This window comes from Solanum pennellii, chromosome 5 (genome assembly GCF_001406875.1).
Source record: "Solanum pennellii chromosome 5, SPENNV200".
Classification (NCBI taxonomy): Eukaryota; Viridiplantae; Streptophyta; class Magnoliopsida; order Solanales; family Solanaceae; genus Solanum; species Solanum pennellii.
Genome location: NC_028641.1, coordinates 72861675 through 72887909, shown reverse-complemented (window position 1 = coordinate 72887909; position 26235 = coordinate 72861675). Strand labels below are relative to the sequence as shown.

Below are 26235 nucleotides of genomic sequence, written 5' to 3'. Positions count from 1 at the left end.
AGATGAAAATTGAATGACATCGCCGCATGTAACATAATGAGGGATCTACCAGTCTATTCATTACTAAACGAATAGCAATGGTATTTGTTCAATTAATTTTTTGAAAAAAAAAGGTTAGCGATGGAGATTCGCTGAGAGAGAGGTGACTGACAAAACAGTTTGCTACATATTAGAATTAAATAAAATTGTGTTTATAACATTTAATTTGAATGAAAAGTTTGTCATTTTATACAATTTCCCTTTTAGTTATATGATGATATTTTTTTAATTTTACTTGTTAATTGATAGGTTGTATTAATTAAATACAATGTATTAAAATAAAAATAATATTAAATAAAATATATTAAAGTAAAAATATCACCTCATATATTAATATCATAATTTACTATATGTAAAAGGGATAATGCACAAGTACCTCCTCAACCTATGCTCGAAATCTCAGAGACACACTTATACTATACTAAGGTCCGATTACTCCCCTGAACTTATTTTATTAATAATTTTCTATCCCTTTTCGGCCTACGTGGTACTACCTTGTGGGCCCAGCGCTGACTGACTTTTTTTTCAAGCTAGTGCCACGTAGACCGAAAAGAGGTAGAAAATTACTTATAAAATAAGTTCAGGGGGGTAATAGGACCTTAGTATAATATAAGTGTGTCTCTGGGATTTTAGGCGTAGATTGAAGGGGTACTTGTGCATTTTCCATATGTAAAAATAATACCTCATATTAAGGAAAAAATGTAATGAATAACAAATTATTAATTCAAATTAAATTTTATAACTATAGTTTCATTTAATTCTAATTCATAGCAAACACTTTGTCATTCTCCTCTCTTCTCAGAAATCTCGCTTGCCACTCTCGCAGATCTTGCTCGTCACTTTCCCTCGCTTCTCTCACTTTATACAAACACAAAACATATATTTTCGTCTTATATAGTTATAATTATATAAATACAGATCTTCCCATACCAGTTCTTTTTTGCCTCTCTCTCTTTTTCACTTTATACAAATATAAATTATACAAATTACAATGTATAATTTGAGTTGTAAAAAGCGAGAGAGAGATTTGATATACAAAATTTTTAATCCATTTAATTGTATGCAAATTCAAATTTTATGCAGATATACAAATACAATCATTGATCCATATACATAGTAATTACATATATACAATTATCTAATTACCGATATACATATTCAATCGCTGCAGTTTTATACAAACGAGATATTTGCCTATGATTTATACAAATCTGATGTTTGTTCTCTATGGAACGCAAATATCAATACTTTAGCTTTAGAACGCTAATATGATTTTTATGATTGCTAAACCTAAAATTTTCTCTTGTTAATATAATAATTTTTTAAAAAGATTTATTCTTTAATTTTGAAAAAGAAGCATCTAATTTTGCTTTGTAAGTAAAATAATTTTAAAAAATTGAATAGTGTTGAGTTATGAATATAAATTGAAGTTGTTTTGTTTTAAAAAAAATTTGTGAGTAATTTAGAATATAAAAAGAGTAAATTTTAGGTTTAGCAAACATAAAAATTATATTCGTATGCTATAGCTATAGTTTGTATAATTGTGCTCCATAACAAACTTTTGTTATAGCTATTACTATGGATATTTTGGTATACATATATAAAAGATCAATTGTATAATTTATTTCGGTATAATATACACAAAAGAATCAATTGTATAATTTGTTTCGGTATACAATATTACAAAAGAATCAATTGTGTAATTTGTGTTTGTATAAAACGAGAAAGAGAGAAAGACAAAAGGAAATTGGGAAGGGAAAGATTTGTACTTGTATAATTATAAGTATATAGGACGAAAATATATGTACTTGTATTTGTATATACAATTTTCTCTCACTTTATACAAACACAAACACAAATTATACGTTTGTGTTTGTATAAGTGAGAGAGGCGAGTGAGAGTGGCGAGCGAGATATGGGAGAGTGGCGAGCGAGATTCTCTGGGAGCGGGTCGAACGAAAAGATATGTATCTATAAAGTTTTCTCACTTTATACAAATATTGCCAACGAGAAACAATCATACATTTGATTGTATGATTGTGAAAGAGGCGAGGGAGAGACTGCCAACGAGAAACAAGAGTGACGTGCTAGAATTCAGAGAGCGAGGTGAATGACAACAGTTTGTTACGAGTTACAATAAAATCAAACTGCGATTATAACATTTAATTTGAATTAATAGTCTGTAATTTTATCATTTTCCCAAAAAGAATGCCAACACCTTTTTCGTTATTTTTTAATTTTTTGAAAATTTTGAAATTCAAAATTATATGGCCACATAACTTCTGAAGTTGAACTTCGAAAAAAAGCTAGAAAAATCAATGGATAAACACCGTGAAACAAGAAAAAAGAATGCGTTATTGATCCCTTTTGTTCACTTTACTTGTCTATTGTTTTAAACATATATTTTTATTTTTACATGTCATTTCTAACATATCAAGAAAAAATAATTTGTTTTTCAAATTTTTTTCTTAAAATTAATTATTTATTCTCCAAATTATTTTTTCAAAACTTAATACAAGACATAAATTAATAGGATTACTGTAGTGAAATCGTAACCTCTTCCGATCGTTATGGGCAGATCAATGATTAAAGAATTGGGGAAGAAATTTTTTTGAATAGTAACTTGAAATTTTTGGCTAGATCTGTAATGACTTGATCAGTCATTTTTTAAAAGTTTCATAAATTTATCATTGTGCCCTCCATGATTGACCCAGAGTGTTCTTTGATTGAGTTTGAAAAGTTGGTCTTTGAACTTTGAGTCAAGAGTTGAATTTGAAAGACTAAGTTGTTAAGAAAGTATTTTTGGCGGTCTTTTGGAGTTTCGAGTGCCAGAATGAAATTTCATCGATTTCATCCGACTTAAAATGTGAAATCTAATTTGTGAGAGTTCTCAGTTTTAGATTTTGAATCTTTTTGAGAATTTTAGGCCTAAGTTGTGAAATTGTGAAATTCGAGAGTTCCTAAAAAAGTGACTCAACTTCTCAAGTAGAGCTGGTGGTGGGACCTGTTAGCATAATGCACGTTGGAACGTGGTAATTCATGGTTTAATGAACTACACTAAAAAAAACCTTGTTTTGTTTTATTTGTGGACAAATAATATCCGATCAAGCCTATGGTTGGATCATTAAATAAGATATATGGACTGACCAACCTCGTCCGTTTACATGAACATAGTAAATCTATACTCGATTGTTCCACTAGTCCATAATCCATTGATAGGATAAGTGATCAATCACACTGGATAAATTTTTAGACAATTATGGGATCGAATTTGCTCTTCAAGAAATTGTTCGTCTCATACCTTCCGTCTGTTTCATATGTGTGGAACTTGTTTTTGTCAGTTTCAGCCTCTCTCTTGAATACATAGGGTAGGTAAGGTTGGGTGCAAATGATTCCCTCTTGTCAATAAATTTTTCTCGACCTTCGATTAAACTTACTCATAAATAATCTTACGATCAAAAGAACTACCTAACTAGAGAAAAATAGTTCTCTTTGTAAGAGTATTATAATCCCAAATGTAACCTGTATATTTACTTTTAATTTTGACACCAATTAGAAAATTAGTTCCTCTATTTTAGTCAAGGTAGCTTAGGCCAAATACATACGCAGGTCCCTAAAGTTGTTCGCGCTTTTCCCCCAGGTACCTCAACTAACAAAGATTCCTATTAAATCTTTTAACCCCCTATAATTTGATCCTTTTAAATATTCTTGGCTGATGTGGAGCCAAACGTGATCTCACGTCCTTTAAGCGCGTGCAGATGCTTTAAAAGCGCTGATGTGGATCTTGAACCACCCACCAACGATCTTCTTCCCCCTTTTAACCCTAATTTCTCCCATTCTTCCCTTATTTCTCCTCTTTTGTTTCTCTTCATCCCTTATTTCTCCTCTTTTGTTTCTCTTCATCATTATTTCTCCTTTTATATCTCTTTTTCATTGATTTCTTCTTAATCATCAAGTTCCAATGTCGAATTTATCTTCCTCATCGATTTCTTCTTCTTCAACTGCGAAGGTACTATGTCAATGTGGGAACGTTGTGGAAATGAAGACCTCATGGATGCAATCCAATCCTGGACGTAGGTATTTTTGTTGCAAAACTTCAAAGGTAAATCAAATTCATTTTTTTGTCCAATATAGTAAAGAATCACCTTATTTATAATTCAATTTTTTTCTTTAATTTTGTAGGCACGAGGTGGATGTGGATATTTTCGATGGTATGATGATGAAATGCCTGCTCAAGCTAGGAGGGTGATATGGGGTTTGTTGAAAAGAGTCAAAACATATGAATTGGAGAGGAATCGATCAAGAAAAGTATGGATAATATGCATCATCGTAGGGGTGATATTGGCTACTTGGATTTGTGTAACAAAATAATCTTAGTTGATTCATTTGTCTTCTATTAGATTCCTTCATAAAAGTATGTATGGTAGATTCTAGTGTTCTTTATGGGCAATTTAGATCGATTTTTCTATTGTAAATGCCTTGTGTTTTTATTGTAATGATTTAATTGAAGGAATGAAGATAATTTGTGCCTCAAAAGCAGTAAAAATTGATCATTCATGCCATTAATTTGCTCTAGTGAGCTCCAAGTTTCAAAGCAGTCAATACAAATTTCTGCTGCTAATTACACAACCAAAAAGTGACTTTTCTACATAAATTAGGCATTCTTTGGTGCACTAGATGTTCCACGCTTGTTTTTCCTTGACTGAGTGATACGTTGCAACTGTGAACCAGTGACAGCATCTCCACCATTCCACTTGAGTCCTCGAGGCTTATAACCAATATCAATATTTGTTGGAGATGCATCCTTATAAACTCTCGAATTGATAACTTTTTCTCCTGAAGTACCAGGCTGCATGGAAATATCTTAAAATGAGACTTTATATAGTAGAGTAAGAAATGAACAAAATTATGTATACACTTACATTAAAGGTTTGACTACCACTTGCATTTGTATAGATGCCAAATCCTATAGTCTTGGTCCTTTTTTGTCTTCCTGTTGATATTGAAGCTTCCACAGCCCTTGGTTGATCAGGTTGTTGACTTGATACACCTCCAATGTTGAAAACACTGCCTCTTCCAATTTCACTGGCAGTGCCAGTACCTCTCCCAGTGCCTCTACCAGTGCCTCTACCAGTTCCTCTGTCAGTACCTCTCCCAGTGCCTCTCCCAGTGCCTCTGCATGTGCCTCTGCTTTTAGCAGGTTGTTGCTCTCTTCTAACAGCTGAAGAATCAAAACACATAGAACTGCCTTGATGATTGAATACTGGTGGCTGACTTGAGCTTGATGGTCTACTAAAAAGTGGTGGCTGACTTGAGCTTGATGGTTGGCTAAAAAGTGGTGGCTGGCTTGAGCTTGATGGTTGGCTAGACAATGGTGGCTGGCTTGAGCTTGATGGTTGGCTAGACAGTGATGGTTGGCTTGAGCTTGGTTTCCTGTTTGGGTAGCCTCCAGGTTGTCCCATTTCAGCCTATTAATACAGTAATAATAATTGATTATTGTAAATAATTGAAGCTTATTGTAAATGTATTAGAAGAGAATAATAACTTACCAATGTTGGACAAGATTTTTTGTTGTGGCCTACTTGATGACACAGTGAACATGTCATTTTTACTCCTCTTTTGGATAACTTTCCATACTTTTTTCTAGGCTCATTCTTTGCCTTTCTTCTGCACTTTGGTGGCCTACCAGGCATGACTTTTGGTTCAGGAGGTTCAATCACTACACCACTAGTGTGAGGCCACATTTTCATGTTTGGTATTGGCTGTAGAAAATGGTTATAAGCCTTCAAAAAAGTCTCTTTCCTATACCAATGTACCACTTCATGTTCAGGTTCTATGCCTTTGTGCTGATATGCAAGCACAACATGTTGACATGGTATGCCCCTCAATTGCCATGTTCTACATGTACATGTCTTCTTTCTTATATCAACAATATGTCTGTATTGACCAGCTAAGATTTCATACCCAATATCACCATTGAATCTAACTTCACAAAATCTAGCAAGATCTTTGTTCTCTTCTAGTACTAGTCTAGCCATAGGAGAGATATCTGAGATCCAAGTTTCAGCAAATTGCCTCATTGCAATATTTCTGTCCATTATCTTGTGCCTAATCTCCTCTAACATAGTTATGATAGCCTTATGTCTAGCAACTAGTATCCAAGAATTAAAACTTTCACACATATTGTTTTCAACAATGTCACACTTAGAATGCTCTTTAAAATATGCTTTGCACCAAGTAGTTTTTTCATAATGCAACAAGTCCTTAAAAAATTTTATTACCTAATTTGTTGAGTTTATCTATCTCATCTTCAAATTTCACTTCAAAACTTGACTTAGCACATCTCCAGAACTGTTTCCTTCTTTCTTCACCTCTCCATAATTGATGCCAGTTGGACCAGATATGTCTAGCACACCTTCTCTGCTCATTATCTAGTAGCAACTCACATAAAGCTAGTACAAGACCCTATGTAAGCAGTTGTAGCACAAACATTAAAAAGTATTAGCAACACAAGAAAAAAAATAATAGAACAAGATACAATACAAAAACCATCTAACCTTCTGCATATCTGACATAACAGTCAGTCCATGTCCTGTGCCTAAGTTCAGATCTTCGATCAAGTACTTGAGAAAAAAACTCCAACTATGTTTTGTCTCTGTGTCAACAACAGCCCATGCAATTGGAAACATCTGTTGATTTCCATTTCTACCAACAGCAACCAACAATTCTCCCTTGCAAGAACCCTTCAGAAAACATCCATCAAAACCAATAACTTTTCTGCATCCTTCCAACCAACCCCTCTTCAATGCATCAAAGCAAACATAGAAGTAAACAAAAAAAGTTTTTCCTGGCTGAGACTCTCTATGTGTCCTCACCCAACAGGAAGTACCAGGATTAGTATGTTTAATCATGTCTGCATAATCACACAATCTTGAAAATTCCATCTTCCAATCACCTAAGAACTCCTTGATAATCCTCTTTTTTGCCCTATGACAAACAGTTCTTCCAACATATAACCCAAATTTTTTTCTCACCAATTCCTGAATTTCCNTTTTCTCACTAATTCCTGAATTTCCCATAATCTTATATATGGTTGACAGGTTATTTCATCCTTGAACTTTTCTGCAACAAACTTAGATGTACACAACTTGTTCTTGGTCGATTGAGGACATACATGCACAGGATAATAATTTTTGACAACAAAATCACCAGAATCTTTATCTATACTAGCAAACAGCAACCATTTGCATTTCTTGTCCTCACATGTAACTCTAACTCTTTTTTTGTCATTAGGCTTCAATTTTAACCTAGTTTTATATTGACAAGAATAGTCTGCAACAGCTTTTCTAAATTGTTCAGCACTTTCAAATACCATACCAAGCTCAAAAATTTCTACAACACAATCAGGATCAAATCTTACCTTTTTACTTTTTCTTCTTCTTGGTAAATCAACACCCTTCACAAATTCTGAATCCAATTCATCCCTACTGTCTTCACTGTCCAATTCTGAGCTATCTATATATTGCTCATCACCCCCTAGTCTTCCAGTGTATCTAGCAGCCTTATTCCTTCCTATGTCTTCAAAGCCTCTATCAACACCAGCTGTTCCAAGCTTTATTTCCTCAGTTTGAGTAGGTTTTTTCTTTTTCACTTTGTTTCTCCTTTCATTTCTAAGAGATCTTAATTCTTCATCAACCTCAGAGTCATCCACATCAGGAATAGCATCCTCTTGAGAGTCATCACTACTTTCTTCATTTGATTCAGTCCATTCCACATCTAGATCTGATATATCTCCTGGCTCAACTTCCACATTAACATTTTCAGATTCAGCCTCATGATTCAACCCTTCACTTGCAGTCACATTTATATCTTCTAAGTCTTCTTCAACGACAGACCCACAAAGCAAACCTGTTGTGACCACTTCTACATCATCCACCACATGCTTTACATAAATGTCTAAAAAGTCACCATCTTTTAGGTCTTTGATGAGATTTACTAATGTTAAATCAGTGTCCACCTCAATAAAGCCATTTTTTGTGGGGTCTTTAACACAGAACCCACCAACAGTAATATACCCCAATTGTTTAGTGTAAAAAAGTAAATCGATTATTGAGAAGTGGTCCTTGTCGATATTAACATATTCCACCTCGGCTTCCCCTTTATAAGTAATTCCAGTTTTGTCCTGAATAAACTTACCACCATGATAAAAACGAGTTATAATAATGGCGTCCATAAGATTCCCTGAAACAAGGCCCCAAATTTTTCTGACACGTTATGAACAATAAAAACCATAAAACCCTAACTTTATCTAGATATTAACAACAACAACCACATTGATACTAAACCCAGTATATATCAATAAAAAACACAGAACAAACACATATATTAAAAACACACAACCACAACAACATGCTCGTCACTTACCTCACACTCGTCAACTCGAAAATCGCGAATGAACTCCAAAATCGTCTGCAATCTTCGATGATTCCTTCAACAAAACACTCGAAATCACTTTAAAATCTAAGAATTTCAGCTGTAAAAGTCATTGAAAGGGAGAGATTNTCCAAAATCGTCTGCAATCTTCGATGATTCCTTCAACAAAACACTCGAAATCACTTTAAAATCTAAGAATTTAGCTGTAAAAGTCATTGAAAGGGAGAGATTCTTAGGGTTTTCTCGTTTAGAAACGGGTTAGAAGTGATTTGGGGGGAAATTGATTTTTAGGTTTGATGACTTAATATGTGGCACTGACGTGTAATTGGGTTGGAGTGTATTGGTCAAAATTTCCACGTGGGGAAGGTTCATCTCACACGCCTAATTACCAAAAATAATTTATTGAAATTTGGCTCCACATCAGCCAAGAATATTTAAAAGGATCAAATTATAGGGGGTTAAAGGATTTAATAGGAATCTTGGTTAGTTGAGGTACCTGGGCAAAAACGCGAACAACTTTAGGGACCTGCGTATGTATTTGGCCGGTAGCTTAAGTTAACACTCAGAAAATGATAAACAAGTTCTAGGCAAGTAAACCTCACTTTGCATAAACAACTTACAACCACCATTCCTATTTTTATGTAGAAAATAATACGAGAAAAAATCTTTTGCATAAAAGATAGAAAAAATTAGGTTTTGAAAAAACTCAGTCACTCTCTAGAAGACTTCTTGTTTTGTCCTAAAAATATAAGAATTCACTCTTTGATTGTCCATTTTTAAGAATCGATGGAAAATTCAATGGTGGACGGAAGACAAGTGTTGATGATTTCACCACTTGGTGAAATTTCACAACTAAGAAAAGCCCTTTGTTGAACTTTTCTTTTCCACTCGATTGACGGTTCAAATTAGAAGCATATATTCTTTAATTTATTTTTCATCTGAATCTGACTAAAAGTAAAAGTCTTTTTTAATGGATGTAATTGATGGCGGGATCAACAAAACAAATAAAAGACATGAGTAGAAAAGTCATTCCATCGCCTAGTATGAAATGTTGCTAGAATTTGTGAATCAATCACGAGTTCAATTTATAGAGTCCACACCTTTATCTATGTGGACTCTATAAGTTTAAATCATGATTATGATTGATTCACAAATTCTCATACATGGTGATGGATATACTTCACTATTTCAATCCACTTCTTCCATTTGTTTTGTTGATGCCCCATTCATTACAACCATCAAAGAATACTTTCATATGTCTAGTGAGATTCATATGGAAAAAGAATTGAAGGATGGTTCAATTTTGAACTTTCAATTGACAAAATAATCAAATTCAAAAAATTGACTTTTCTTAGTTGTGAGATTTCACCTAGTGGTGAAACCACCAACACTTCTTTTTCATTCATCATTAAATCTTTCATCGATTTTTGAAGATGGATAATGAAAGAGTGTTTTCGGATCCCTTTAGGACAATAAAAAAATACTTTTAAGAGAGTGAGTATATTTTTTCAAAATCTTATTTTATCAAAAAAAATTGTAAAACTTTTTTCTACAAGTTAAAAATGGAAATGACGGTTTCAAATGGTTTATGTAGGGTGAGGTTTACTCGGCTAATTTTTTTTTCTTTTTGAGTATCAACTTGAGATTACACCTTGATTAAAGTGGAGGAACTAAAATTTTTAAGGGGTGCTAGATGAAAAAAAGATAAATATATGAGTAAGTTTAGGGATTAAATAAAATTATTTTATATAAATTTTAAAAAATCACCTCTATTTAGTGAATATAAAAATGTCTCAGATGGGCATTTAATATAAAAAAAAAGAGTTTTGAAGGATCTCTAATGGAGTGATCCTTAGAGATATTTTCAGGAGATATAAATTCTAACACTTGAAAGAAAAAGAAAATAAAGAGAAAAAGAGGAGAGATATAGCATATTGTTATAAAGTATTTGTATTATAGTGAATATCTATCATGTGGAGTCCTTTTTAGGATATGATTAAAGAGTCTTACTTGGGGACCAAGTTAGATTTCTCCTATAAATAGAGTGCTCCTCTTCATTGTAAATAAATTCATCAAGAGAAATAACAAGTCTTCTCTTCTTTTCTCTCTAGTTTCTTCTTCTTATTGTATAGTTTTATAACACGTTATCAGCACGAGACTCTAATTTCTCAAAAGTGAAGGTTAGATTTGAAGAATTAATAAAGGTATTATTTATTCTTTTGTTTTTAATTTTAATGGTCAATCTTACAAAACTAGAGTTCACTGCCCTTCAAAGTTCGGGCAGGAACTACCTCTCATGGGTGTTGGATGCTGAAATCCACCTTGATGCAATGGGTCTTGGAGACACCATAAAAGAAGAAGATAAGGCATCAAATCAGAACTGTGCACGAGCAATGATATTCTTGCGTCATCATCTTGACGAGATTCTGAAAATCAAATATCTGACAGTTCAGGATCCACTTGTTTTGTGGAAAAACCTAAAAGAAAGATTTGACCACTTGAAGATGGTCATACATCCAAAGGCACGATATGATTGGATGCATCTAAGGCTACAAGACTTTAAGTCTATACATGAGTATAGTTCTGCCATGTTCAGAATCACTTCTCAATTGAAATTATGTGGAGAAACGGTTAATGAGATTGATATGATGGAAAAGACGTTCTCCACTTTCCATGCCTCGAATGTGCTCTTGCAGCAACAATATCGAGAGAAAGGTTTCAAAAAGTATTCTGAACTAATTTCTCATCTTCTTGTGGCCGAGAAAAATAATGATTTATTATTGAAAAATCATGAGAATCGACCTACTGGATCTGAACCACTTCCTGAAGTGAATGAGGCGTACGCCCACCATGCTAGGCGTGGAAAAGGTCGCGGTCGTGGACGTGGACGTGGTCGTGGTCGTGATTATGGTCAAGAACGTAATTCTATTCCTGGCCTTAATCATTCATCATATAAAAAGGAAAAAAAAGAAAGGATGAGAAACGTGAAGCAACTAGGGAAGGTTGTTTTCGATGTGGTGGAAGAGGTCGTTATGCACGTATTGTCGTACTCCCAAACACTTGGTTGAGATTTATCAAGAATCACTAAAGAAGAAAGAGAAAAATCCAGAGGCAAATTTTATCTCTGAAAATCAAGTTGACATCGTGCACTTGGATGTAGCAGATTTCTTCGCACATCCTGAAGGAAAAATAGATCACTTAATTGGTGATGGTTCTGTGAACACGGAAGAGTGATATTTTTTTTGGTAGTATTTATTAAAAAATTTCATGTAATGATAGTTGTTTGCATGAGTATTAGTATTTCAAATTAGTTTAGTCGTTCATTAGCTTGTTCCTTAATTCTTAATAAAATAATATATATTTTTCATTGATTTATTTATATGATTCTAATATGATAGAGTTAGTCAAATACTAAACTTTATCACGTGTTTGTATTATATTAGGTCTTTAACTTGGTCTAATGTTAAAAACATAAATTCTGATAATAGTATTTATCATGTGTTTGTATTATATTAGGTCTTTAATTTGATCTAATGTTAAAAACATGCAGTCTATTATTAACTAGGATTAAATAATGATTTTATTTTATTTTCCTAACAACTCATTTTTGACTTAGAGGAAACAATAAATTAAGGCTCAATTTCTAATATTTAATTATTAATTTATTCCTTTGAATATATTGTACCCTTTTGACAACACTAATATTTAATATATATTTATTTTGTGTATGTCATTTCATGTGAAGATATGGATATTTTAAGAACATATTATCGAAATATGAAGATATTTGTTTGATTGATTCTGGTACAACACATACGATATTCAAAAATAAGAAATATTTTTCTCATTTAAGTATGGGTAAAATAAATGTTACTACAATTTTTGGTAGTACTAATATGATTGAGGGCTTTGGAAGAGCCATTGTAATTTTGCCCAAGGGAACTAAACTCATCATTAATAATGCTATGTTTTCTCCAAAATCTAAGAGAAACTTGTTGAGTTTTAAAGATATCCGTGAAAATGGTTATCATATCCAATCAATGGATGAAATAAATCTTGAATATCTTGGTATCACCAAGTATGTCTCTGGGCAGACATGTGTTATAGAAAAGTTCCATGCTTTATCTTCTGGCTTGTATTGGACAAAAATTAGTGCAATTGAGGCACATTTTATAGTAAATAAGAAGTTTACTGATTCCAATACATTTGTACTTTGGCATGATCGTCTAGGACATCCTGGGTCAATAATGATGAGACGAATTATAGAAAATTCGAATGGACATCCACTAAAAGACCTAAAAGTTCTTTTAAATGGTGAATTTTCTTGTACTGCTTGTTATCAAGGCAAGTTAATTGTGAGACCATCACCAATGAAAGTTAAGATTGAGTCCCCTGCGTTCTTGGAACGTATACATGGGGATATTTGTGGACCTATTCACCCACCTAGTGGGTCATTTAGATATTTTATGGTTCTAATAGATGCTTCTTCTAGATGGTCTCATGTGTGCCTATTGTCATCTCGTAACTTGGCATTTGCAAAATTATTGGCACAAATAATAAGGTTAAGGGCACACTTTCCTGATAATCAGATTAAGTCCATTCGTCTTGATAATGCTGCAGAGTTTTCATCCCAATCATTTAATGATTATTGTTTAGCAATTGGGATAAGAGTTGAACACTCCGTTGCTCATGTTCATACTCAGAATGGTCTCGCTGAGTCATTAATTAAACGTTTGCAATTAATAGCAAGACCATTGCTTATGAAAACTAAGTTGCCCACTTCTGTGTGGGGACATGCAATTTTGCATGCTGCAACACTTATTCGTCTCAGACCGACAAGTTATCATAAGGTTTCTCCATTGCAATTGGTTATGGGTCAAGAACCTAATATATCCCATCTAAGAATTTTTGGAAGTGCTGTATATGTGCCTGTGGCACCACCAAACCGCACTAAGATGGGCTCTCAAAGAAGGTTAGGAATATATGTTGGGTTTGAGTCACCCTCCATTATTCGCTATCTTGAACCATTGACTGGAGACATGTTTACTGCTAGATTTGCAGATTGTCGGTTTGATGAGACAGTTTTCCCAAAATTAGGGGGAGAGAATAGTGAAATAAAACGAGAAATTTTGTGGAAAAATTTATCATTGTCTCATCTTGATCCATATTCTTCTACTTGCGAACAAGAAGTACAAAAGATTATTCATCTGCAGAAAATTGCAAATCAAATGCCAGACGCATTTACAGATTTGAAAAGGATTACTAAATCACATATTCCTGCAGAGAATGTCCCAATTCGAATTGATGTCCCTAAAGGACCATCCACTAGTGTCATAGCTAATGAGTCAAAAACACACCTAAAGCGTGGTAGACCATTGGGGTCTAAGGATCAAAATCCTAGAAAAAGAAAGATTAAATGTCAAGATGACACTATGAAAGAATCTCATATGGAAGTTCAAAATTTGAATAAGTCTGATATTCATGAAAGAATCAATGAACTTGAAACTCAAGGAAATAATGAACTATCCATAAATTTAAGAGATGTTGAAACTAATATGAATCGATCAGAAATAGTGGTTGATTATGTCTTTGCATATAATGTTGCAACAAATATCATGCAAGATAATGAGGATCATGAACCTCAATCTGTTATAGAATGTCGACAACGAAATGATTGGCCAAAATGGCAAGAAGCAATTCAATCAGAGTTGAATTCACTTGCCAAGCGTGAAGTTTTTGGACCTATAGTTCAAACACCTAATGGTATTAAACCTGTTGGTTACAAATGGATTTTTGTGCGAAAAAGAAATGAGAAAAATGAAATACAAAGGTATAAAGCACGCCTTGTGGCACAAGGATTTTCTCAAAGGCCTGGCGTCGACTATGAAGAGACATACTCACCCGTTATGGATGCAATAACATTGCGTTATCTCATTAGTTTCACAGTCCATGAGCAACTTGAAATGCATTTGATGGATGTGGTTACAGCCTACCTTTATGGATCACTTGATAATGAGATATACATGAAAATTCCTGAAGGATTTGCGATGCCTAAATCATGTAATTTAAAATCTCGAGAAATGTATTCAATTAAATTGCAAAGATCATTATATGGTTTGAAGCAATCTGGACGCATGTGGTATAACCGTCTTAGTGAGTATTTAATTAAGGAAGGTTATACAAATGATGCAATTTGTCCATGTGTCTTTATAAAGAAAACAATATCGGAATTTGTTGTACTTGCTATTTATGTTGATGACATAAATCTTATTGGAACTCCAATAGAGCTTCAAAAGGCAATTGATTATTTAAAGAATGAATTTGAGATGAAAGATCTGGGAAGGACAAAATTATGTCTTGGTTTGCAAATTGAGCATTTGACAAATGGTATTTTTGTTCATCAATCTGCCTACACAGAAAAAGTGTTGAAAAGATTCTGTATGGATGAAGCGCATCCATTAAGTACTCCGATGGTTGTTCGTTCACTTGATGTGAATAAGGATCCATTCCGACCTCAAGAAAAGGATGAAGAAATTCTTGGTTCTGAAGTACCATATCTTAGTGCAATTGGTGCACTAATGTATCTTGCTAATACTACAAGGCCTGATATAGCTTTTGCTGTTAACTTGTTAGCAAGGTATAGTTCTGCTCCTACTAGGAGACATTGGAATGGGATCAAACACATTTTGCGATATCTTAAAGGGACAACTGATATGGGCTTATTTTATTCTGTTAATTGTAGCCCAAATCTTGTTGGTTATGCTGATGCAGGATATTTATCTGATCCACACAAAGCTCGATCCCAAACAGGCTATGTGTTTATATGTGGGGGGACTGCCATATCTTGGAGATCTACAAAGCAGTCCATCGTAGCCACTTCATCTAATCATGCTGAAATAATAGCTATTCATGAAGCAAGTAGAGAATGTGTGTGGTTAAGGTCTATGATACATCTCATTCGAGAGAAATGTGGTTTGAAATGTGATAAAGTACCCACCACTTTATATGAAGATAATGCAGCATGCATAGCACAACTTAAGGGAGGATTCATAAAAGGAGATAGAACAAAGCACATTTCACCGAAGCTTTTCTATACACATGAACTTCAAAAGAATGGTGATATAAATGTGCAACAGATTCGTTCAAGTGACAATGTGGCTGATCTATTCACCAAGTCTCTACCAACTGCAACTTTCAAGAAGATGGTGCACAAGCTTGGAATGCGAATATTCAAGTCTCTGGATTGATGTTCTCATTAGGGGGAGTGAATACGCGCTGTACTCTTTTTCCCTTACGAGGTTTTGTCCCACTGGGTTTTCCTTGTAAGGTTTTTAATGAGGCAGCCTAGATGCGTATTAATAGATATGTGTACTCTTTTCCTTTACTAGAGTTTTTCTTTTCTTAAAGTTTTTTTTAGTAAGGTTTTTGATGAGGCACATCATCTATGAATTAGACATTCAGGGGGAGTGTTATAAAGTATTTGTATTATAGTGAATGTCTATCATGTGGAGTCCTTTTTAGGATATGATTAAAGAGTCTTACTTGGGGACCAAGTTAGATTTCTCCTATAAATAGAGTGTTCCTCTTCATTGTAAATAAATTCATCAAGAGAAATAACAAGTCTTCTCTTCTTTTCTCTCTAGTTTCTTCTTCTTATTCTATAGTTTTATAACACATATCGTATTTTTAAAACTATATAAAATAGCTTTCGCTCTATTTTTATGCAATTATTTTTGTTTTGATAATGAAAAATACGGTTGACAAATTATAAGGAGAGAAAAAACAATAAAAATAAATATGTTAGAAAATAAAGAGAGAAAATCATGAAAAAAAAATCACTTTCTAAAAATAAATAGTGACTATTGCGGTATACCTTTCAAAATGAATTTCCTTTTATGGGAATGTTAGGAAGGGAGAATTGCAAAGAATGATATTTTAAAAGGGCCAAATACATAAGCAGATTTCTAAATTTGTTGGATTTTTTCTCTCAGGTACTTTAACTACGTCATTTTTCTATTGAATCATTGAACCCCATAATTTGTTCCGCTTAAACAAACACCATTGTCTGATGTGGTACCAGATTTGTGAGGGGTATTGATAGAGTATACATACGTTGTTCCACAAATCATTAGTCCAATTAATAGTGAAAATGTTTCAGAATAATTGTGTTTTACTTAAGTCATTTGAACACATTAGAAAACAAATGAGACTAACACGGTCTGTCTTCATTCCTTCAATCAAAATTATTACAATTCGAACACAATTGAAGACATTTACAATAGAAAAGCTGATCAAAATCAACCAACAATGTTTTAAAGAAACAAATTATGGATGGTTCAATGATTCAATTGAAAAATGACGTAGTTGAGATACCTGAGGGAAAAAGCCCAACAAATTTAAAGATTTATTTATGTATTTGGCAGACGAGGATCAATTTTACTTTCAAATGTTATTGTTATGAGTCATTTATTTTTAACAGCACTCATGGTCAAAAATTATATATGTAAAAAAAAAAACAAAAAAAAAAGTTTGCTATATGTGCAAAAATAGGCATGGAAGGGAACTTACAACAAATAATACCATGATGCAGAGCACCAAATTAATATATGTTAACAGTGTTATGTTAAACAGTTCTTGCGATTCTAATCGTACAGTAATAATGAAAATGATCATGATTTATAAAATAAGTTTAATAAATATTAGTTACAACACTAAATATTAAAAAAAAAAATTAGATTATGTATTTTAATTATTTAAATCAATGTAAAAATAAAGAACAAATATTCAATATTATTGTCATTCTTCAGGTTAAATTATTTTTATTTTTGTATTAGTATTAATTTGATTTTGATAATTATCAACATCTGTGGACTATAAGCTTTATGGAACCATTCAAAATTCTAAGTTTCAAACTTGAAATAATATTTTGAAAGATTAAAAACTATGAGAAAGTATAAGAAATATTTAAAAATTATATTAAAGTAAATATTTTTATATATAAAATATAATTTTAAAATTATATATATAATATGGAGTTGGTTTGGTCTTGGGTTGGTTTTTTTCAGTTAAAACCAAACCAATAATCGGGTTCGTTTTTCAACACCAAACCAAGTCAAACAAACCACTTTTATCTCGATTTACGATTTGATTTGATTTTCTATTCGATTTTATACACCCCTACCTACATGTATAATTGTATATAAATAATAGTTTTACTAGATTTACAACGAAAAGCATATGTATAACCTTTTAAGAAAATACATTACCATTTGTTATCACCAACATCTTTATTAATTATTATTATAATTAAGAAAAAATAACTTTCTATAATTAAATTGAGGGATAAGACTTGGAGACACACCATAATATTAATTGTCCAGATTAATTTCTTAACGGCTAAACATAACTTCAATATTTATTTCATAAGAGTAACGGAAAGTACAACATATAAGTCAAAAACTTATTTAATGGTAGTGTGCAAAAACAAATAGCAAATAATATGTTGGTACATTATTGTTACCCTATAAACTAAATTAATTGTTTCATATATACAAAACATGTTGTGACGAAGGTTCAATTTTCTCATATTTGATTAGGATAAAAGTTTTGAAAAACGTTTTTAAAATTAATTTATTTTTCTCAAAATTAAGGAAAATGACTTCCCTACAATAGTTAAGAAAAATTTTTTCCTTCAAACCGAACACATCCGTAGTAGATTCTTTCATGCATCAGGTTCGATTTCAACTTATGAAATTATTTTTGTTATAAGTATTTTACTTTTTTATATGAGATTTATCAATACAAACTCTAATTTAAACAAATCTCAGTATGAATATCGAATAAAAAAATTTTAAAAATTGCTTTATATACCAATAAGTTGTGATTGAGTATATTTTTTTACTTTTAGTTATAGATCTTGTGTTTGAACTTAAAATATGAAATTATTTTTGTTGAAACACTTTATACTCGAATTCAGATATAATTGTATCAGAATATTAATACCAAATGCAACCCCCCACCCCCACCCCCAACACACACAACAACAACAACAACAATAATAACAACAAATTCTTTCGGCCCATAAGTTGTGTTGGAGTGTATTCCTTTTATTCATAATTAGAGGTCATGTGTTCAAATTCAAAGTATATGACCATCTTTATTGAGAGCTTTTTATCCTTCATCTGAAGTTTTTTGACACAAATTCAAGTAAAATTGTTATAGGAATACTAAATATTAAATAGAAGACTAAAAATAAAAATAATTACTTAGTAATGACAAGTTTTTAATTTGACTAGCGAAGTAAATAATTCTAGAGTCATGCATATATATAAATCATATTGATGCTAGAGTTACCATGAAAATTATATGCATGATCGGGAAGGAATCGAAGAGAATGTAGCTTTAAAAATGATACAATTTGATGCGCAATCTAAAATCTCTATATATTAAATTGAGGGATATTGAGACATATCACAACATTAATTGCTCAAATTAATTAACTTATGGTTGCATTTATTCAATTATACGAAGGTCAACTCAGTTCATTCATTGAGTTTATATGTGTTACACATATCTAGTATAGTCTATTTAGTTGAATCATGTGCCAAGTGACATTCATGTGATATCATTAACATATAATATATTTTTGTGACATTAATGTATAACTGAACAATATTTTTTATTGAGGTTTACTTCAGTTTTTTGATGGAATTACTTAACCATTGGTGATGGTAAATCTATATATATATAGTCATGGTATCATTGAAGTATGTTTTAATTTTTTAATATTTTAATTTAAAAATTATATAAAATATATTTTCTACTAATTTAGAAATGAATAAATAAGATTATGACTTGAATAATGTTTATTAATTATTTCTTATTTATTTCTTAACAAAAAGATTTCAATCTTATATGAAACCAATAGTGATTAAGCTTAGTCATATACTATACCAACATGTTATCAATATACCAATGAAGTATCACAAAGAATATATTTTCTACTAATTTAAAGTTTAACAAATTGTGACTTGAATAATTTTCTCTTAATTGTTCCTTATTATCACAAAATTATTCTTCATGTTTTTTCAACAATCAGTGAGTATATATATAAACTGCATTAGTAGTTATTAGTAGTTAAAAATAGCGGTATAAAAATAAGAAAATAATTCTATTTAAAAAGTTTTTCTTTTTGGGTATAAATGTTCTTTTATGTCAATAATATGTATTTTCTTTGTCCTATTTTATGTGGCAATATTTGAATGGACACAAAATTTAAGAAATATATTAAGACTTTGAAAAATTTATCAAATTGCCCTTCGAAAAAGTCAAAATGTAGACTCATTTTTTTCTATCCTCATAAATATATCGTACTTCTTTAAAATTAAGTGAAACCAATAAGGATAAAAGAAGAATTGTATCTTTAAATACTTGTCATATAAGAAAACATGATATTTTTTTAGAACCAATCAAAAGAAAATGATGTCATATAAAATGAAACGGAGAGAACAATTATTTAAATATCTTGAAAAATATGCATCAGCCTAGAACTAGATTAAGCAATGACAATCATACTATTATAATATGTAACTAAAATCCTATAAAAATAATTTTTGGACACAAAAAGAGTTTTATTTAAAATGATAAAAAGTTATTTAGAGTGATACATGGGATAACCAACGCTTTAACATTTCAAGACATTCCACACGTTTCCACTCAGGTGCCGTATGCCCTCCTCCCTGAATGCAAATATATGTTTCATGCACATAATAATAATAATAATAATAATAATAATAATAATAATAATAATAATTCAGTTCTTCATATAGTTTGAAATAATTATATTTTATATAACTAGTTAATATTTATATCAGATTTTAAGTCAAATACACATAGATACATGATTTTTGCTACCAAAATTTATTGAAACATAGAAAGAGAAGTGATCGAGATTTGTCCATGTATTCTAGATACATAGAATCACTCTAGATACACACGAGATATCAAATACACATGATTGACATGTATTTGGGATATCAAATACATAACAATGGCAATTGATATTTATCTCTGTATCCTAAATACATGTTAATCCACTTAGATATAATGAATTTAGAGCAAATTACACATAATTTTGATTATGCATGCAACCCCACTTAGATATATTGAATCTAGAGCAAATTAAACATAATTTTGACTATGCATGTAACCCGAGATATGTATAACTAGACTTTATTTATCTGTATCGTAGATACATGTAAATTCACTTAAACATATTGAATCTAGAGCAAATGACACATAATTTTGATTATGCATGTAACTTGGGGCGGATTCAGCAGTGTGTAAGGAGGTTCACCCGAACCCCCTTAGGCAAAAAACTTACTATTTATACATGGTTAAAATTATTTTTTATGTATATACAGTAGATGTCGAACCCCCTTCTATTAGTTTGTATGTTTACTTTTTTCAAATTTTGAACCCCCTTATGAAAAAACCTTGATCCGCCACGGCATGTAATCTAAAATATGTATAATTGTACTGTATCTGTATCCTAGATACATGTGAATCCACTTAGATATAATGAATCTAGAGCAAATTACACATAATTTTGATTATTGCATGTATTCCGAGATATGTATAACTGGACGTAACAAAATTTGATAAAATTTGTAATATAGCAAACCAAAATATATCTAAATAATTAGCTCCTAAACTCATGAAATTTTTATAAGTAGTAGATAACTTAATCACAAGTTAATGATAAATGTATGTATGAAAGAGGAAATCGTGATGAAGTTAATTAGTCTTACCTTTACCGTGGCAAACGTCATTTGGTTGGAATAACTTCTTGTATAACTATATGCAATAATAAAACTTAAATTAATTTTATTTATATTTACCTCTTTTTCTTAACATTATAATATACATATATAATTGAAGAAATATTTTTAAGTTATAAGGAACTCACCCTGCAACTTGACCATCAACAACCCATGGTTTCCAATCATTAATAATTGAATAGTTTAGTGATTTAATCCATAATTGTGTTGAACTAAATGGTACAACCATGTCATGATCACCGCTACCCAAAAAAAAAATAAAAAAAAATACATAAAAAATATTTACCAAGTAAAATAATTTATTGACCATAATAAATTATAATATATAGTTTAATAAATACCTGTAAATAAGAGATCTAAAGCCTTTACGACTAAGATTTGCATGATATGATACACTATTGTTGATAATTGTTCCAAAAGACAAGTTGCTCCTGCATCTCTCCCATGCCATACTAGTCTTTTGAAGAGTTTGATTTTTTGTATTTTAGTAAAAATAATCTAGGTTTAATTTTAAAGAAAATATTATTTTATATTCGAAATATCATACCTTTCGAACATGTAGAGCGTCTTGTACAACTTTATCGTTGGCCCAAATCACAGAGAGTTCGTGCCATTCTTCCTAAAGAAAGAATTACAAAGGAAGCAAACTAAATTGTTAAGTGTTTATCCTGATTTTCTTTTAACGATAAATTGAATAACGAGAAAAAGTTTCATTTTTGTTGATATATTCAAAATTGCTCAATTTTATTCTCCAATATTATTTTTGGGCTAAATTTGATTAAGAAGTCAAGATCCGGCGTTGACTTGTCCCAAAACTTGAGAACCAACTTTGATTGAAATTCGAGATTGGACCCTGATTCAAAACTTGAGACTCGAGACCTGAGTATGATTAGGAACATGAGACTAGAGATCCAAACTCGATCGAGACCTGGTACTTGAGATCCTAGATGCGACCATGACTTGGGGCTCAAGACTCAATTTGACCTAGAATTCAAGACCTAGCCCTGATTCCAATTGAGACTCAAGACCTGACTTTGACCCACAACTTGAAACTTAACTTGAGACTCAACTTTGGCTTCGGTTCAGGACTTGACACCAGTGGAGGAGCCACCTTACCATTAGGGATTTATCGGAACCTCCTACTGCGGAAAATCATATAATTTATACATGGTTAAAATAACTTTTTAGGTATATATAGTAGATGTGAATCCCCTTGACTACTTCATGTGTCTAATTTTTTCAGACTTTGAACCCCGTTATTGAAAATTTTAGCTCCATCGCTGCCACTGAGTGTTGATCTTAGCAAGGACCCAACCTCACTTTGGACTACAACCCTAAGTCTAAACCTTGACCCATAGAAAAAATCGAAGTAAATCTCAAACATTAAAATCCAAATTAAAGTAAATCTTAAAAATAATAAAAACTTACTCGACATTTCATTCCAAAAAATGATGATAGATTTTTGAGCTTTTGAACATTCCCTGCCAACGATCTTCTTGAATCATGTGATACAAGTTCACAAGGGGACTCTAGGATATGATATTGATAAATATCGTTAATCAACTGCATTAATATATTAATTTCTCTTAATTATTAACTTGGCTATCAAAATTCAAAATTACTCATTCAAAAAAATATTTAAAAAATGAATGAGAGCTAACCCAATCAAAAGTACGTATGTCCCTCGAACAAAGTTGGTTGGTTGAGTCATTAGGGCTGTAATCTCTTCCACAATTAGTCACAAATGACTGTTTAAGAAATTAAGCCCACTTAATTAATTATTTTTCTATAAAACAAAAACAAAAATAAAAGTCACTTCTCATTAAACAAAGTCATTTTTGTGATACTCACCCCAAGCTAAATAACATTTGTATCCAAAATGAAAATTATTTACAAACGGTTGTCTCCTGACTTTCATATCTTCCTGTTTAATTATTAATGTGTTTTTAGTACTTGATACCATCAATATTTATATATCATCCGATAGTATCAAATAGGAAAAAACAGTGCTTCAGTGAAAACATTATTCAATTACTTTTTGATATCATTAAAATGTCTACATATTTTGATAGTATCAAGAAATAACATGTAGTATCTCAGTGAAAAGACTGCTCAATTATTGATTGATGCCATTAGAGTATACAGAGATTAAGTAAAAAGATTGTTCAATTAGTGGTTGATATCATAACAGTGTGTATATATATACACATACTCCAAAATATATATATATATGTATATCTAATGGTATCAAGGATGAAGAAGCAGTGTTTCGGTGAATCAAAAATGAGACAGTCGGGTAAAAAGTTTGGATCGTGAGTCCAATCAATATAAATACGTTGGGTTGAGTCCAATCTGGGTAAATACTTACCTGCCGAGTTCAATTTGTGTAGTTTTCCCTTTTTTTTTCATAAGAAAATATACTTTATTCACTTTTTGTGATACTTAATTAAAGATAAATAATTTTCAAAAAGAAAAGGGTAACTTATCCAAATATATCATGTTTAGAAAATATTTATCATTTATAATTATATAATTTTAAGCAGAAATCCAAACATTTTATATCGGAGATAAAAGGAAAATTATAGTACATTTATATGGCATGTATAATTCACTTTTGATATAATAGTGCAACTTTTTTTTACCAAAACAAGCCTAATACATTTTCCAGACATTATAATATATTTATATATTGCATACAAAATTAACTTTATACATAATGTGATACATCTAGTTATACGTATAATTCATTTTTAACATATAATACGATATTTTTAATCAAAAACTAGTATAACCTATTTTAATATATTTATAATACATATATTTCACATATAATTCATTTTTAATACAGAGCGACTATGATAATTATATATACCTCGTATAGTTCGTTAGGAATTAGGCCCATTCCATGAGCAAAAGGCACCTTATACTTGTAATCTGGATCAGTAGATGTTACTGGATTCCCAAGAATGTATCCCTGTAAATTTCATTAATGTCACATAAATACGTAAAAAAAATTCATATTTATTTTTATTATCTATTATTTTAAAAATATTTTTTTTATTTTCAATATATCATAAAAAGATATATATTTAACATCACTCAGTATAATAACTAGTTTTTTTATAATCATTGTCGATCAATATATAAAATCAACTCTGAATAAAATCATTAAAAATGAGATAGCTTGATTTAACTAATTTCCATCAAAATGTACATATATTTAAATTTGGGAAAATTAAAAATATATTTATGATAACCAACCTTAAGGTTGATCCATGGCTTGATTCCCATATCATTACCTGCATTGCATAATTTACAATATTTTTTTTTCTATAAGAGAAAAACTATATATTATGATAATAATAAACAAACTATATATTTATTACCATTTGATATGACTTGAGTAACAATAGGAACTGTAATTCCACTATAGGAGTCTCCACCAACATAAAAAGGATTATTGAGATATTCTTGATGCTCAATTAACCACTGCAAAATATAATTTTGTAAATAAAATAGTAAACTAAAAAAAGAAATAGATTTTAGAATTTTATATAAGCACCTTATGATAATTATGCACAAATAAAATAACAATAATGACATTTCCAGGTTGTTTTTTTCCGCCGGATATTTGGTATTCATATTAAAATTTTGATTAATTCAAATTCGTAATGCGTAAGAGGAATTTTTTTTTATATCTAGAGTTTAAATTCAAGGCCTCTAATTAAATTAAAAATAATATTTTTTTTATCTATCCCACTACGATCCTCGATAATAACTTTCGACTTACCTTACGAATAAATTCATAAGCATGATCAGCTGCTTGTAAGTCATCTGAGTAAATTGCTTTTTGTGTTGTTGCATAGGAGAATCCAATCCCTACTGGCAAATCTACAAAAATCATGTTTGCCACCTATAATTTAACCACCTATTAATTAGTTTTCGAAGTTTTTGAGAAGTTAAAAGTGTTTAAATTTTAAAATTAAAGATGTTTATAAAAAAAATTTAAAAAAATAATTAAACATACTGTTTAGATTATTGATCGAACATAAATTAAAAGACTATTTTAATTTTGATAAATATAAATTTTAAATTGATTAGTCAAATGACTTTTATTTTCCAAAGTATTTTTTGGATATCACTTTTGACATTAAGTACTTTATAAAAGAAACAAATATTGAAAGTTAGGCATTATGAGAAGTGGTTTGTATATGTCACTAATCAATTGGAAAAATACCATTAAACAGCCTATTTGAATTTTATTTTGATTATCCTAATGAGTCGTAATATTAAATTTATCTGCAAATAAAAAGAAAAAAACATTATTACAATGTATTATTTGTTTCTAACCTTTGTGTATGCATATGGATTTAAAGACAACGTTGGCAAGCTCCCATTATACGCTCTAATATCCACTGTTATAGGTCCTGCAAATTTTAGCTAGAAAATTTAAAAAATAAATAATATAAATAATATATACATACACTTTTTTTCATCTAAAGTCATGTGATTGTATTTTAATTAATATAGATACTAAGAAAGTCAAACTTACCTAGTTTAAGAGTTAATTACTTAGATATACTTTAGTTTTCAATATTATGTATCTTATCTGATTTTGATAGATTCAAATACGTTCGATACGTCTAGATACATGTATTTGAAATACATAACAAATCTCGCTCTTCTTTCTCTAATCCCGCTCGCCTTTCTCTAATCTCGCTCGCCACTCTCCTACGTATTTAATTTCCAGATACATGCAGTTCAAACGAGATACATATCGATATATGTATATAGTGTGTATTTAGTGTGATTTACACGTATCTCAAATACATAACAAAAAGTCTCACTCCCCTCCCTTCCCATCTCGCTCACCTATCTCCCTATTTTACTGTATCTGATAGCAAATATATATATATATATATATA

The 26235-nt window shown here is 31.0% G+C and overlaps 3 protein-coding genes across 4 annotated transcripts in view; 1 reads left to right on the top strand and 2 right to left on the bottom strand.

The window, feature by feature from the left end:
- Nucleotides 1–4575: 4575 nt before the first annotated feature.
- Nucleotides 4576–6294, bottom strand: LOC107019749 (cell wall protein IFF6-like). The gene is made up of 3 exons (XM_027917028.1): nucleotides 5588–6294; nucleotides 4961–5506; nucleotides 4576–4887 (listed from the first exon to the last, which is right to left on the bottom strand). Exons 1-3 carry the CDS (start codon nucleotides 6218–6220, stop codon nucleotides 4693–4695), a joined length of 1374 nt encoding a protein of 457 aa, XP_027772829.1. The 5' UTR covers nucleotides 6221–6294; the 3' UTR covers nucleotides 4576–4692.
- A 4411-nt stretch (nucleotides 6295–10705) lies between these two features.
- Nucleotides 10706–11539, top strand: LOC107019747. The gene is made up of 2 exons (XM_027916896.1): nucleotides 10706–11101; nucleotides 11267–11539. The coding sequence occupies exons 1-2, from the start codon at nucleotides 10706–10708 to the stop codon at nucleotides 11537–11539; spliced, it is 669 nt and encodes a 222-aa protein (XP_027772697.1).
- An 8437-nt stretch (nucleotides 11540–19976) lies between these two features.
- Nucleotides 19977–26235, bottom strand: part of LOC107018611 (serine carboxypeptidase-like 13) — a 9804-nt gene continuing 3545 nt past the window's right edge. The window contains exons 3-14 of one of the 2 annotated variants that reach the window (XM_015219136.2): nucleotides 25661–25737; nucleotides 25101–25223; nucleotides 24697–24799; nucleotides 24572–24609; nucleotides 24183–24284; nucleotides 22972–23058; nucleotides 22739–22873; nucleotides 21858–21929; nucleotides 21652–21767; nucleotides 21439–21552; nucleotides 21281–21326; nucleotides 19977–20209 (exon numbers count right to left, since the gene is read on the bottom strand). In XM_015219136.2, coding sequence (XP_015074622.1) covers nucleotides 20126–20209; nucleotides 21281–21326; nucleotides 21439–21552; nucleotides 21652–21767; nucleotides 21858–21929; nucleotides 22739–22873; nucleotides 22972–23058; nucleotides 24183–24284; nucleotides 24572–24609; nucleotides 24697–24799; nucleotides 25101–25223; nucleotides 25661–25737 — 1097 coding nt within the window. In that variant the 3' untranslated portion in view covers nucleotides 19977–20125. The remainder of the gene's footprint in view (nucleotides 20210–21280; nucleotides 21327–21438; nucleotides 21553–21651; nucleotides 21768–21857; nucleotides 21930–22738; nucleotides 22874–22971; nucleotides 23059–24182; nucleotides 24285–24571; nucleotides 24610–24696; nucleotides 24800–25100; nucleotides 25224–25660; nucleotides 25738–26235) is intronic. The other variant, XM_027917327.1, reaches the window with a different exon arrangement.